Source organism: Galeopterus variegatus, unplaced genomic scaffold (assembly GCF_000696425.1).
Source record: "Galeopterus variegatus unplaced genomic scaffold, G_variegatus-3.0.2 Scaffold4085, whole genome shotgun sequence".
Lineage (NCBI taxonomy): Eukaryota > Metazoa > Chordata > Mammalia > Dermoptera > Cynocephalidae > Galeopterus > Galeopterus variegatus.
The window spans coordinates 17444-28894 of record NW_007730196.1 but is presented as its reverse complement, the minus strand read 5'-3'; the positions used below and the strand labels follow the sequence as shown (position 1 = coordinate 28894).

Sequence of the window (11451 nt, the reverse complement as noted above, 5' to 3'; positions counted from 1 at the left end):
CGCCGTGTTCAGGTGAGTTCGGGCCGGGACGGCGCCGCGGCCGGGTCTCGGGGTCGGGGGTACGCGGGGGCCCCGGAGGACACGACGCCCCGGGTCTCTCCCCTAGAGCCGCAGGCCTTGCGACACCTGGACGCGCGCGCCTGTGGGGGGCGGGGGGGGGAGCAGCGCGCGCTCGGCCAGTGCAGACCTCTCAGCTCGGAAATTTTTCTTCTAAATCCGTAACCTGCAAAATACATTCGGTTTGTAAGATTTTCAAACAAGTAAGGGTTTAAGCAGCTGCCTTGGGAATTTTGTCGTTGAAATTGGCTTGTATATAATTTCTTTCAAAAATACCTCAAATGATTGGTTTCCGTGTGCATCTGCTTTCTCTCCCCTGCTGGGTTATAGATCCCTTGAGGGTAGGGATTTATGAATCCTTGGCACAGAAATACTAGGCTGAATTACTGAACTGCATATATGAATAATATACAAAGATTTTCTTTGCTTTTTCCATCTAATCCTCTTGCTTTTATAACAAATAGAAAAAAATGAATGTCACCATTTCCCAGGTGTTCACTGTCATCCAGATACTTCTTTTATTTTATTATAAACTGCAGTTAGCTCTGATATACTTGGGGCTCATTCATTTTCAAATTATCATTAGCTTACTTGAAATCCTACAGTTTTCTCTGACCTGGAACAAATTTTGCAGTTTCTTCCTACGATCAAGCTGACCTGAGTTCTAGAAATACAAATTAATTTGTATGTTATCCAAAATTAAATTAAATTGACAATAAATTTCCTACAGAAACATCATATTGTGGGGCCTGATAAAATATATTTAGAGATATTTGCCTGACTGCTTTCCCCGGCATAGTATATCTGGTTTAAGAGGGTCTTTAAGACAAAATTATTTTGCAGTTACTTTTAATTATAGATATGACCATTTACGTAAGGATACCAATGCCCTTCTCTTTTAGGGGCAAGTCACAAATAACAGAGATCTCTATATTGGGCATAGTATATCTGGTTTAAGAGGGTCTTTAAGACAAAATTATTTTGCAGTTACTTTAATTATAGATATGACCATTTACATAAGGATACCAATGCCCTTCTCTTTTAGGGGCAAGTCACAAATAACAGAGATCTCTATATTGAACATGGAGATAGAGTTCTTGATCCATTTTCATGTTAGTAAAATGAGTTTCCTCCTAGTTAATAAAGCAAAACTGGACAAACTAGCCAATGGAGAACTGAAGCAGAAGGTGCAGGGGGGGAGCTGAAGAGGAAGCCTCTGCCCTAGGTTATAACTCTGATTTTCTCCACCAGGAAGGAGTGCCCAGACAAGAGATTCTGTTTTGGGAGTTTACAAAATATACTGAAATGTCAGGCTCCACACCGTTTAAGATGAGATTAGTTCATTTGGACCTTAAAGGAGCTCCACCAAAGGTCTCATACCTCTCAGAGGTAAGGACTCCCTTTTCCCTCTAGAGAACCCCTTCTTGACTTGGGTTTGGTCTTTGAAGTGGTGAGCGATATTCTGTGGAATGGGTGCTCGGAACACAACTACAGGTGCTGGGTGGGGGCAAGATGGAGGCAGTGGCACAGATTTCGAATTTCCCCTATATCCTTTCTCAAAAACAGAACAACCAAGATACCAAAAAGAAAAAAAGAAAAGACAGCCTCTTTCTTTTGGGCTGAATTGTGTCCTCCCAAAAAGATACGTTCAAGTTCTTAACCCCTGGTCCCTGTGAATGTGACCTTTGGAAATGGAGTCTTTGCAGATGGAATAAGGATAAGATGAGGTCACACTGGATTATGGTGAGCCCTAATCCATGGCTAGTATCCTTAGAAGGAAAGGGAGGTTTAGACAGAAGACATCCACAGGGGAAATGATGTGAAGACACGCAGGAGGACACCACATGGTGATGGAGGCAGAGACTGGAATGTTGCACTCAGAAACCAAGGAGTGCCAAGGGTGCTCGCACTCACCAGAAGCCAGAAAGAGTCAAGGAGGGATCTTCCCCTAGAGCCTTGAGAGAGAGCACGGCCCTGTCAACACCTTGATTTTGGACTTATGGTTTCCAGAACTATAAGAGAATAAATTCCTGTTGTTTTAAGCCACCTAGTTTATGGTCATTTGTCACAGCAGCCTTAAAAACTAACATACTCTTCAACAAAAACTAGGTGCCAGGGTATCCCCATTAATTCCAAAATACAGTGGATGAGGCCAAACCATAGAGAGCATACCACCATGTGGGGTGGGCGCTGGGCAGGAGGTGGTCGAGGGAAGAGAAAGGGAACTCCAACAGTGCTGAGACTAGAGGACCCAGAAGGCAGCTCCAGAAGTAAAGGTCTACAGTAAGAAACTGAGAAAGGCTTTACTGGGTCCAGTGTGAGAATGACCACAAAGAAAGGCAAAAGAGGGTGCAGAGGAGACCCAAGGCCACAAAGCTCTCAGAAACACCTCACAAAACTTCCTTCCAGAAGGTCAGAGCCCCCCAAACTAAGTACACAATGTTGGGAAAACAATCTACATTGAACTGGGCGGGAACACCAATGCTAAAGGAGAGAGAAGGTTCAGATATTGGGGGAAAGGGGTCCAGAGAAGGAAGGGATCAAAAAGTACTGCTATACCAAAAAGAAATAGCTATACCAAGCCTGCAATTTCTAATACCTGATGGCAACAGTACAGGAGGGAGCTCTGGGCATGGCCCTCTCCATCCCAAACACAAGAACCTGTTCTTCAAAATGAGCAGCAGAAAAGCAATGTGATTAAACACCATACAAAGGCATTGTAAGAGGAAAAAAGATAATGATTTGAGTAGTTTTGCAACAACCAAGGTGCATCAGGGACACAGAACCACGGCACACATGAACTGGTACCATGACATTCCAAAGTAAGGTAAAGAATATTAAGAAAATAGGGCCAGCCTGTGGCTCACTCGGGAGAGTGCGGTGCTGACAACACCAAGCCTACAGGTTCGGATCCTATGTGGGATGGCCGGTTCGCTCACTGGCTGAGCGTGGTGCTGACAACACCAGGCCAAGGGTTGGAATCCCCTTGCCAGTCATCTTTTAAAAAAAAAAAAAAAAAAAAATTAAGAAAATGATAGAAGCTATGAAAGAACAGCATAAGTCAGAAATAGAAAAGCCCAGAAATGTGATGACTACATGAAAGGAGAGTGTGAAAAGATTTCCTATGGAGCTCAGGAATGAATTATAAAAATAAAAAATTTCAGAAATGAACACTAAACTGGAAGAAGCACAAAAGTGAGTAGACACCATGGAATTAAATGACACACAAAAAATCAAACATGAAGACATGAAAAGGCATCTTGATGGATTAATAGCTACAGAAATAAGGAAAGAAGGTCCAACTTACATATAACTGGAGGCTCTATTTCAGTCATCTGCTGCATGACAGTTGCTGCATGACAGATCACCCCAAATTTAGAGGCTTAAGGCAACAATTTACTACCGCTCATGTTCCTGTGGGTCAGCTGTGTGGCACTGCTGATCTGTCCTGGCCTCCCTCATGTGGTCGCAGTCTCCTGACAACAAGAAACCTCTGATAGTCACAGATGGCCTTACTCACACATGTCTGGCTGACAGTCGGCTGGGGCACCTGGACTCTCCAGGTGTGTCCTCCAGGAGGATGTTCTCAGCATTGCAATCCCAGGTAGTGCCGCAGGAGCAGGAGCAGAAGCTGTGAGGCATCTCGAGGCCTGGGCTCTGCAACTCACGGTGTTCTGCCACCTCTCACGACTGCAAAGGCAAACCGCAAGGCCAGCTGAGACGCAAGAGAAGGAAGCAGACTGTCCCTCCTGATGAGAGAGCTGCACAGTGCAGCAGCCATGATTTTCAGTTCTCACCAGTCCCTGTAAGAGAGAAGCAAAGCAGTGCTGCACAGCAGGTGTAAGTAACTGCAGTTCAAAGCACTCTTCTGAGACTAGAGAGCACTGGAGTCTGCATATTACAGGGCATGCTACATACTTGGAAAAAATGTATCTAGATAAAGTGCAGCAAGACATCTTGCAGTAAGTTGATCAGACTTTAAGGAAAATGAAAATGAGAAAAAAAATGTTTGGGGCATACGGGAAAAATCCCCAAGTCATACATAGGGAAAGAAAATCAGACTGGCATCAGACATTTAGACTGTGACGTTTTAAGACAGAAGGTAAGGGAGTAACAGGTTTGAGATGCCCAAGAAAATTGAATGAGTCAAGGATAGTGTTTCCAGCCAAACTGGTCTTCAGGACTGGCAGGTTGGCTCTGTTGGACAGAGCACGGTGTTACAACACCAAGGCCACGGGTTCGGATCCCTGTACTGGCCAGCCCCCAAAAAAGAAAAAAAAAAAATGGCCTTCAAGTATAAAAGCCACAGACCAACTACTTTCTAAGAACTGAGTGAATTTGCTAAAGAACATGCTTCAGACCACCAAGATATGATTGGAGAAGCTTCAGCATCAGAACTGGAGGATTTACAGGTGAAAAGATATGTTGTTTAGTATTTGCTTTAAAGTACTCCAGCCAAAAAAGAAAAATGGAAATTAGGTGAAACAAAATTGGCAAAATGTTGACAATTGTTGAATCTCAGTGATGGGTGGATAGGGGTTCAGTACATAATTTCTCTACATTTGTGTGTATTTGTACAGTTTTATAAGAAAACCTTTTCTGCCCCAGTCCAGTGCCAGATGCCAGGAAGTCACTCGTGTCTGCTGTTTAGCAGCCACTCAGGTACCCTCAGCACAAGGGACCATTCCTGACCCCCGTGACAGAACTGCCATCTAGGCCACACAGTGGTCAGATGGCCATGAGAGGCTAAAAAGGAAATCAGAAGCAAAAACTCGCAGCACAAGGGACCATTCCTGACCCCCGTGACAGAACTGCCACCTAGGCCACACAGTGGTCAGATGGCCATGAGAGGCTAAAAAGGAAATCAGAAGCAAAAACTCAGGAAAATAGTAAAAGGCTGTGAGTGTTACTTTTCATGTGTCCAGTGCGCGTTCCAACCTGGGCTACACTGCTTCTTGCCACCGTCAGTCTGCCTCTTTGTGTTTGCAGTCAATTATTAATTATCCATTTTGTGAATTATCTACAGCTAATTTTTAGTCCCAAACTAAGTTCCTGCTTCCATTCAGCATGCTTCAGAACTTTCCTATGTTTGAGGGGAAAGAAAACTTTGACAATAACATCAACAAAAGGATGTTACAAATCTTAGAAGATAAGTCAACAACCCTTCTTTGGAGATTGGTAGCTGTTAAATACCCTCAGAGTCCCCCTTCATTAGCGCCAGCTTTGTGCTGTCTTTTTATCCCTGGCCTTGATGCCAGAGTGTAAGACAGTCTCAGTTGTTCTGTGTCATACACGTGAACAGGTCCTAAAAATCCTTGAGGATAAGGAGGTTCTTATCCTTTGAAATAAAAAGAAAAGGAAGTGGTGGGAGAAGGCAGGGGGGGAGACCTCTGAGCACAGCCCAGGAACAGACAGGCCTCTGCTCGTTCTTTAACCCCCTCCTTTGCCACCCTCTCCTTATGCCTTTCCTCCCCAAGGTGCTGACCCCAACTGTTCAGAGCCTTGTTGGTCCCCCTGGTCTCCCCCTTCCCAGTTCTCTGTGTGTTAGAAGTGCCCCTCCAGCCTGTCTTCCAGCCCTCCCCAAAGCAAGGCTCCTCTGTGCTGTGTCTGCACAAGGTGACTGGAGCAGTCGGCTTCTGTCCCTCCTGGCCTGAGCCCTCCTTCCCCAGCTGTGCCACCAGGGCTGACTGCCGTTTGTGGCAGTTCTGTTCTATAGCATATTACGTAACCCTCTAGTGCAGAATAGACCTGTCACTGGACTAGAGAGAGTTTGATTTGGCATTACATAAAGTACACGCTCCAGACTTAAAAGTTCCAGGGAAATAGGATTATCAACTGCCATCCATCCACCACAAGCTGAAAAGGAGGATGTCTGCACACTGCACGCGTATCACTGGTTCCAGTGGTCACACCTTCGTAACATCCCCGTGTTTCCCCCCAGATCTTCCCTCTGTTCCATGATCTAGGTGCAAATGGCCTCCTCATTGAGTATGAAGACATGTTTCCCTACGAGGGCCACCTGCAGCTGCTGAGGGCCAAGCACGCCTACAGGTACTACCGTGCTGCCAGCTGAGAAAACAGAGACTCCGGGGGCAGGGGGCAGCAACCAGGCGTGTGGGTGGGGCTGCCAGGAAGTTAGCCTGGAGGGTGCATTCCTTCTCTGTCTTTTTTTAAGTGCATGTCTTTAATCATAAAAATTAAAACACGTTATAAAAATCAAGCATGTTCACTGAAGAGAATTTGGAAACTTTTTAAAAATTTTTTTATTGAATCAAAATTGATTATACATATTTTGGGGGTTCAACATTGAGATATGTTGATCAAATCAATATTACTAGCATATGTATTGTTACAGATTGTAATTATTCTTTATGCCCCTTGTCTAATCTCTCCCCATCCCCCCTCCCTTCCCCATCCCCCCTCTAATCACCCTAGATTTCTTCTCTCCTTCTGAAAGAATAATGGTTACTCTGCTGTCCCCTCCCTTCCCCCTCCCCCCTCTAATCACCCTAGATTTCTTCTCTCCTTCTGAAAGAATAATGGTTACTCTGCTGATTTGTTGCCTAGATGATCTGTCCAATGCTGAGAGGTGTGATCAGGTCCCTCAATACTATCATAGAGCAGATGCTTCTTCTGTCACTCTGAAATGGGCTTTGTGGAAGGGAGACATCATCTTCTTTATCTCTACTGGTGACTCTCCTTGTGTAAATGCACTCTAAGTGGCTGGCTGACCATCTGCGTGGAGGTTGTGGTGTCTAGCTGCTTTCGCAGCAGCCATGGTTATTGTGGTGGCTGTGGTGGGCCATGGAGGTGATGTTTTTGGCATACTTCTTGGTGCTGGTGGTGTGCCTGGTTGTGGAGAGTGTGGTTCCCAGCTCCATACCTGGAGTCCCCAGGCGAGCCCCAAGGCACTGGCATGGTGCGCCTGGTTATGGGAGGGTGGTTCAGTCCCTGGCTCCAAGCCTCAGGTCCCTGGATGGGCCCTGAGATGCTGACGCATTGCCTGGTTGTGGGAGGGGAGTCCGGTCCCCTTCTCCAAGCCTTGGTTCCCCAGGCAGGCCCTGAGGCACTGGCATGGTGTGCCTGGTTGTGGGAGGGGGGGTTCAATCCCCAGATCCCTGTCCCAGGCTGGGCCCCCAGGTGGGGCCCCAAGGCACTGGTGGTGTGAGTCATTGTAGGCAGGGGGCCCATTCCCTGGCTCCATGCCTCATGTTCCCTGGCAGGCCCCAAGGCACTGGTTATGTGCCTGGGCCAGAACTAACTTTTTGTCCTTTGCTTACTTCTAAAATAGGGGAACTTCATGTGGGAACCAGTACTTGAGCTCTGTGGTTGAGCTAAATTGCTGCTTTGCTGCTGTTTCCCTAGGGAAGGCTTTTTGTGCAGCTCAGGCTTTAACGGTTGACCTTATAGGTACTTCTGGCTCTCCAGAGGCTCAGTGCACCTGGGTTGTGTGAAAACTCTGATCTGGGCCTGAGTTTTTTCATCAAACTGTACCCCATGCAATTCTGCATTCCCAATCAGTCTCCTCTGAGTGGTCCTGTGCTGATTGGGGGGCAGATTGGCTGTCCTTGCTGTGCCCCAGTGTTCTCCCAGTGAGCCTGTCTCCCCACCACCCGTGCTCCAAACACTTCCCATGGGATGACTCACTGGCCTCTGAATGACTCCCTTTTTAAACTTGTTCTGGCTCCTTGCTCCTGTGTGGGTCGTCGGGAACCCTACTAGTGGTCTTGCTGTCCTGGGGGCCGCCAAGGCCCTCTTCTCCCCTGCTACCTCCAAGTAACTCCATCTGAAGGGCACAGCTGCGGCTTCTGCCGGCTCCTGCTCCGTGCACTCAGCAGCTCCAGCCTTAAAGCAGCCACAGCCTGAAACGCTCAGAGCAGTTTTTTCATTCTCTCACCGTGGATTCTCCCACCTTCATGACCTCTGTAGGTCTCTCCTCCTCTTCCCCTGAGCTCCAGTGTCCCCAGCTTGGCTGNGCATATGTATTGTTACAGATTGTAATTATTCTTTATGCCCCTTGTCTAATCTCTCCCCATCCCCCCTCCCTTCCCCATCCCCCCTCTAATCACCCTAGATTTCTTCTCTCCTTCTGAAAGAATAATGGTTACTCTGCTGATTTGTTGCCTAGATGATCTGTCCAATGCTGAGAGGTGTGATCAGGTCCCTCAATACTATCATAGAGCAGATGCTTCTTCTGTCACTCTGAAATGGGCTTTGTGGAAGGGAGACATCATCTTCTTTATCTCTACTGGTGACTCTCCTTGTGTAAATGCACTCTAAGTGGCTGGCTGACCATCTGCGTGGAGGTTGTGGTGTCTAGCTGCTTTCGCAGCAGCCATGGTTATTGTGGTGGCTGTGGTGGGCCATGGAGGTGATGTTTTTGGCATACTTCTTGGTGCTGGTGGTGTGCCTGGTTGTGGAGAGTGTGGTTCCCAGCTCCATACCTGGAGTCCCCAGGCGAGCCCCAAGGCACTGGCATGGTGCGCCTGGTTATGGGAGGGTGGTTCAGTCCCTGGCTCCAAGCCTCAGGTCCCTGGATGGGCCCTGAGATGCTGACGCATTGCCTGGTTGTGGGAGGGGAGTCCGGTCCCCTTCTCCAAGCCTTGGTTCCCCAGGCAGGCCCTGAGGCACTGGCATGGTGTGCCTGGTTGTGGGAGGGGGGGTTCAATCCCCAGATCCCTGTCCCAGGCTGGGCCCCCAGGTGGGGCCCCAAGGCACTGGTGGTGTGAGTCATTGTAGGCAGGGGGCCCATTCCCTGGCTCCATGCCTCATGTTCCCTGGCAGGCCCCAAGGCACTGGTTATGTGCCTGGGCCAGAACTAACTTTTTGTCCTTTGCTTACTTCTAAAATAGGGGAACTTCATGTGGGAACCAGTACTTGAGCTCTGTGGTTGAGCTAAATTGCTGCTTTGCTGCTGTTTCCCTAGGGAAGGCTTTTTGTGCAGCTCAGGCTTTAACGGTTGACCTTATAGGTACTTCTGGCTCTCCAGAGGCTCAGTGCACCTGGGTTGTGTGAAAACTCTGATCTGGGCCTGAGTTTTTTCATCAAACTGTACCCCATGCAATTCTACATTCCCAGTCAGTCTCCTCTGAGTGGTCCTGTGCTGATTGGGGGGCAGATTGGCTGTCCTTGCTGTGCCCCAGTGTTCTCCCAGTGAGCCTGTCTCCCCACCACCCGTGCTCCAAACACTTCCCATGGGATGACTCACTGGCCTCTGAATGACTCCCTTTTTAAACTTGTTCTGGCTCCTTGCTCCTGTGTGGGTCGTCGGGAACCCTACTAGTGGTCTTGCTGTCCTGGGGGCCGCCAGGGCCCTTTTCTCCCCTGCTACCTCCAAGTAACTCCATCTGAAGGGCACAGCTGCGGCTTCTGCCGGCTCCTGCTCCGTGCACTCAGCAGCTCCAGCCTTAAAGCAGCCACAGCCTGAAACGCTCAGAGCAGTTTTTTCATTCTCTCACCGTGGATTCTCCCACCTTCATGACCTCTGTAGGTCTCTCCTCCTCTTCCCCTGAGCTCCAGTGTCCCCAGCTTGGCTGGTGTTACATTTTTATAGTTGTAAATTGGTTGATTTGTGGAAGAAAGTGACGCTGGGGACCGTCTATTCCTCCATCTTGACCGGAACTCAAGAATTTCGGAAACATTTAAAAGAAAATAAGCATCAGCTACGACCCCCACAGGAAGAGCTGTGATTCATGTTTCTGCCGTCTGGTCCTTTTGTCATGGAGAATGCTGACGGCATGGATGTGGGGAGGTCACCGTGCACGGGAGGGGGCTGCTCTTTAAGGCCACTGTTGAGGTCTTGATTTGGGGAGTGAAGAGGAAAGGGGGAGATCAGAAGTGGTGGTGACAGGTGTTCAGCTTTATGGTTACAGGTCTCCATGTAAATCAATAACAAGTAGCCCAAAAGAAAAGTGGGCAAAGGACATGAACTGGCAGATCCCAAAAGAAGACATAAAAACGGCCAACAAACACGATAAAATATTCAAACTTCTCATAGTAATCAAAGAACTTAAAACAACAAGGCAACACCATTTTGGCTACCAAATTGATGAAGCTTTTTAAAAAGTATGTGCTCTGTGTTCTGAGGGTGAGAAAGCAGACCTGCTGGTGAGGGCCACTCTGGGGGGCACTTTGGCTCCATGTGTCAAAAGCCCTGCCCCACGAACATGTGGGCAGACCAGAGGAGAGGAGGAGTGTTAAGCTGTGGCGATACTGTCAGTGGTGTGCATTTTCTTTTATATTCTCGTGTTTTTCTTCTACAATGAACACGTTTGTTTNGTTTGTTTTTCCAAGTGAAAAAGGTGCCAGGGTTCCTTTGAAGTTTGAAACAGGTGTATTTAAAGACAACTTTATATAATTAATAAATGTATAGAACTGATCAACTTAAGAGATGGTTCAAGCACATAGATCACCAGGAACAGCTTTGAGAGAGAGATTCATAAATGACAACTCATGACAGAGCTTAGGAAAAATGAAGAAGCCGATGGGCGTCAGGCCCTCAGGATGTGGCTGTCATGCAGTGGGTGTTGACCCTTTCTTGCCCTCCAGCTGGTCTGCAGCCTACTCTGCAGTTTGAGTCCTGTAGCCAGTTTCTTGTGCGATGCAGACGACGCCATCCTCCTGGAGAGGTGGGGTGTGCATAGGTGGTAAAAAGCAAACCGTTACCTGAGAATGTACTGGAGGATCATTTCCCCAGATTCTAGAGCAGGTTCCTTCCCTGAAACCTTGAGAACCATCTATCGAGTTTGTGGAGTTAGCGACCTCCCCATTTTCCAGGAGAGCCCTCCAGGGCCTGCCAAGGAAGGATTGGGGGAGCATGAAGGAGCCATGCTGACCATGCTGCATGAACTTCTCCCTGCGTGATTTTTGTCTCTAGCCCCTCTGAGGTCAAGGAGATCCTGCACCTGGCCAGACAGAGTGAGCTGGAGGTCGTTCCCTTGGTGCAGACGTTCGGACACATGGAGGTGAGGGGCAAGCAGTGGAAGGTGCCTGGTGCTGGGCGGGCATCTGGGGTGTGGGCAGGGCCGGCTTGGCCCAGGTTAGGAGCAGCAGGGCCTGGCAGGGCATGGGCGGCAACAGCTCAGCGCTGCACAGAGAGGCCACTGCCCCCCCGAAGCCGTTGCCCTGCCAACAGCTGGCGAGCTCACCACTCTGCATGAGGGCAGCCTCTCAGCTGAGGAACAGAGGTAAAGAGCCTGAAAGAGGGTTTGCGTGACTCCCGGGCAGCCCTGGGGGCCGGGTGGTTTTCTCCTTTTTAATTGCATTCATCAAAATAGTACTGTGCAAGGTAAAATACAGTATTAAGAAAAGAAAACATGCTTTCTTTCCATTTTCTGTTTGAGTCTTTTTCTCACTTAATATTGAAAATGTTTTCTCATGGGCTGAGCCCGTGAC

The 11451-nt window shown here is 48.2% G+C and overlaps 1 protein-coding gene across 4 annotated transcripts in view; it reads left to right on the top strand.

Moving 5' to 3' along the window:
* The first annotated feature begins 1318 nt into the window (after positions 1-1318).
* Positions 1319-11451, top strand: part of HEXDC (hexosaminidase (glycosyl hydrolase family 20, catalytic domain) containing) — a 25005-nt gene continuing 14872 nt past the window's right edge. For all 4 annotated transcript variants that reach the window (XM_008586700.1, XM_008586698.1, XM_008586701.1 and 1 more), the window contains exons 1-3: positions 1319-1446; positions 5999-6108; positions 10934-11021. In XM_008586700.1, coding sequence (XP_008584922.1) covers positions 1363-1446; positions 5999-6108; positions 10934-11021 — 282 coding nt within the window. In that variant the 5' untranslated portion in view covers positions 1319-1362. The remainder of the gene's footprint in view (positions 1447-5998; positions 6109-10933; positions 11022-11451) is intronic.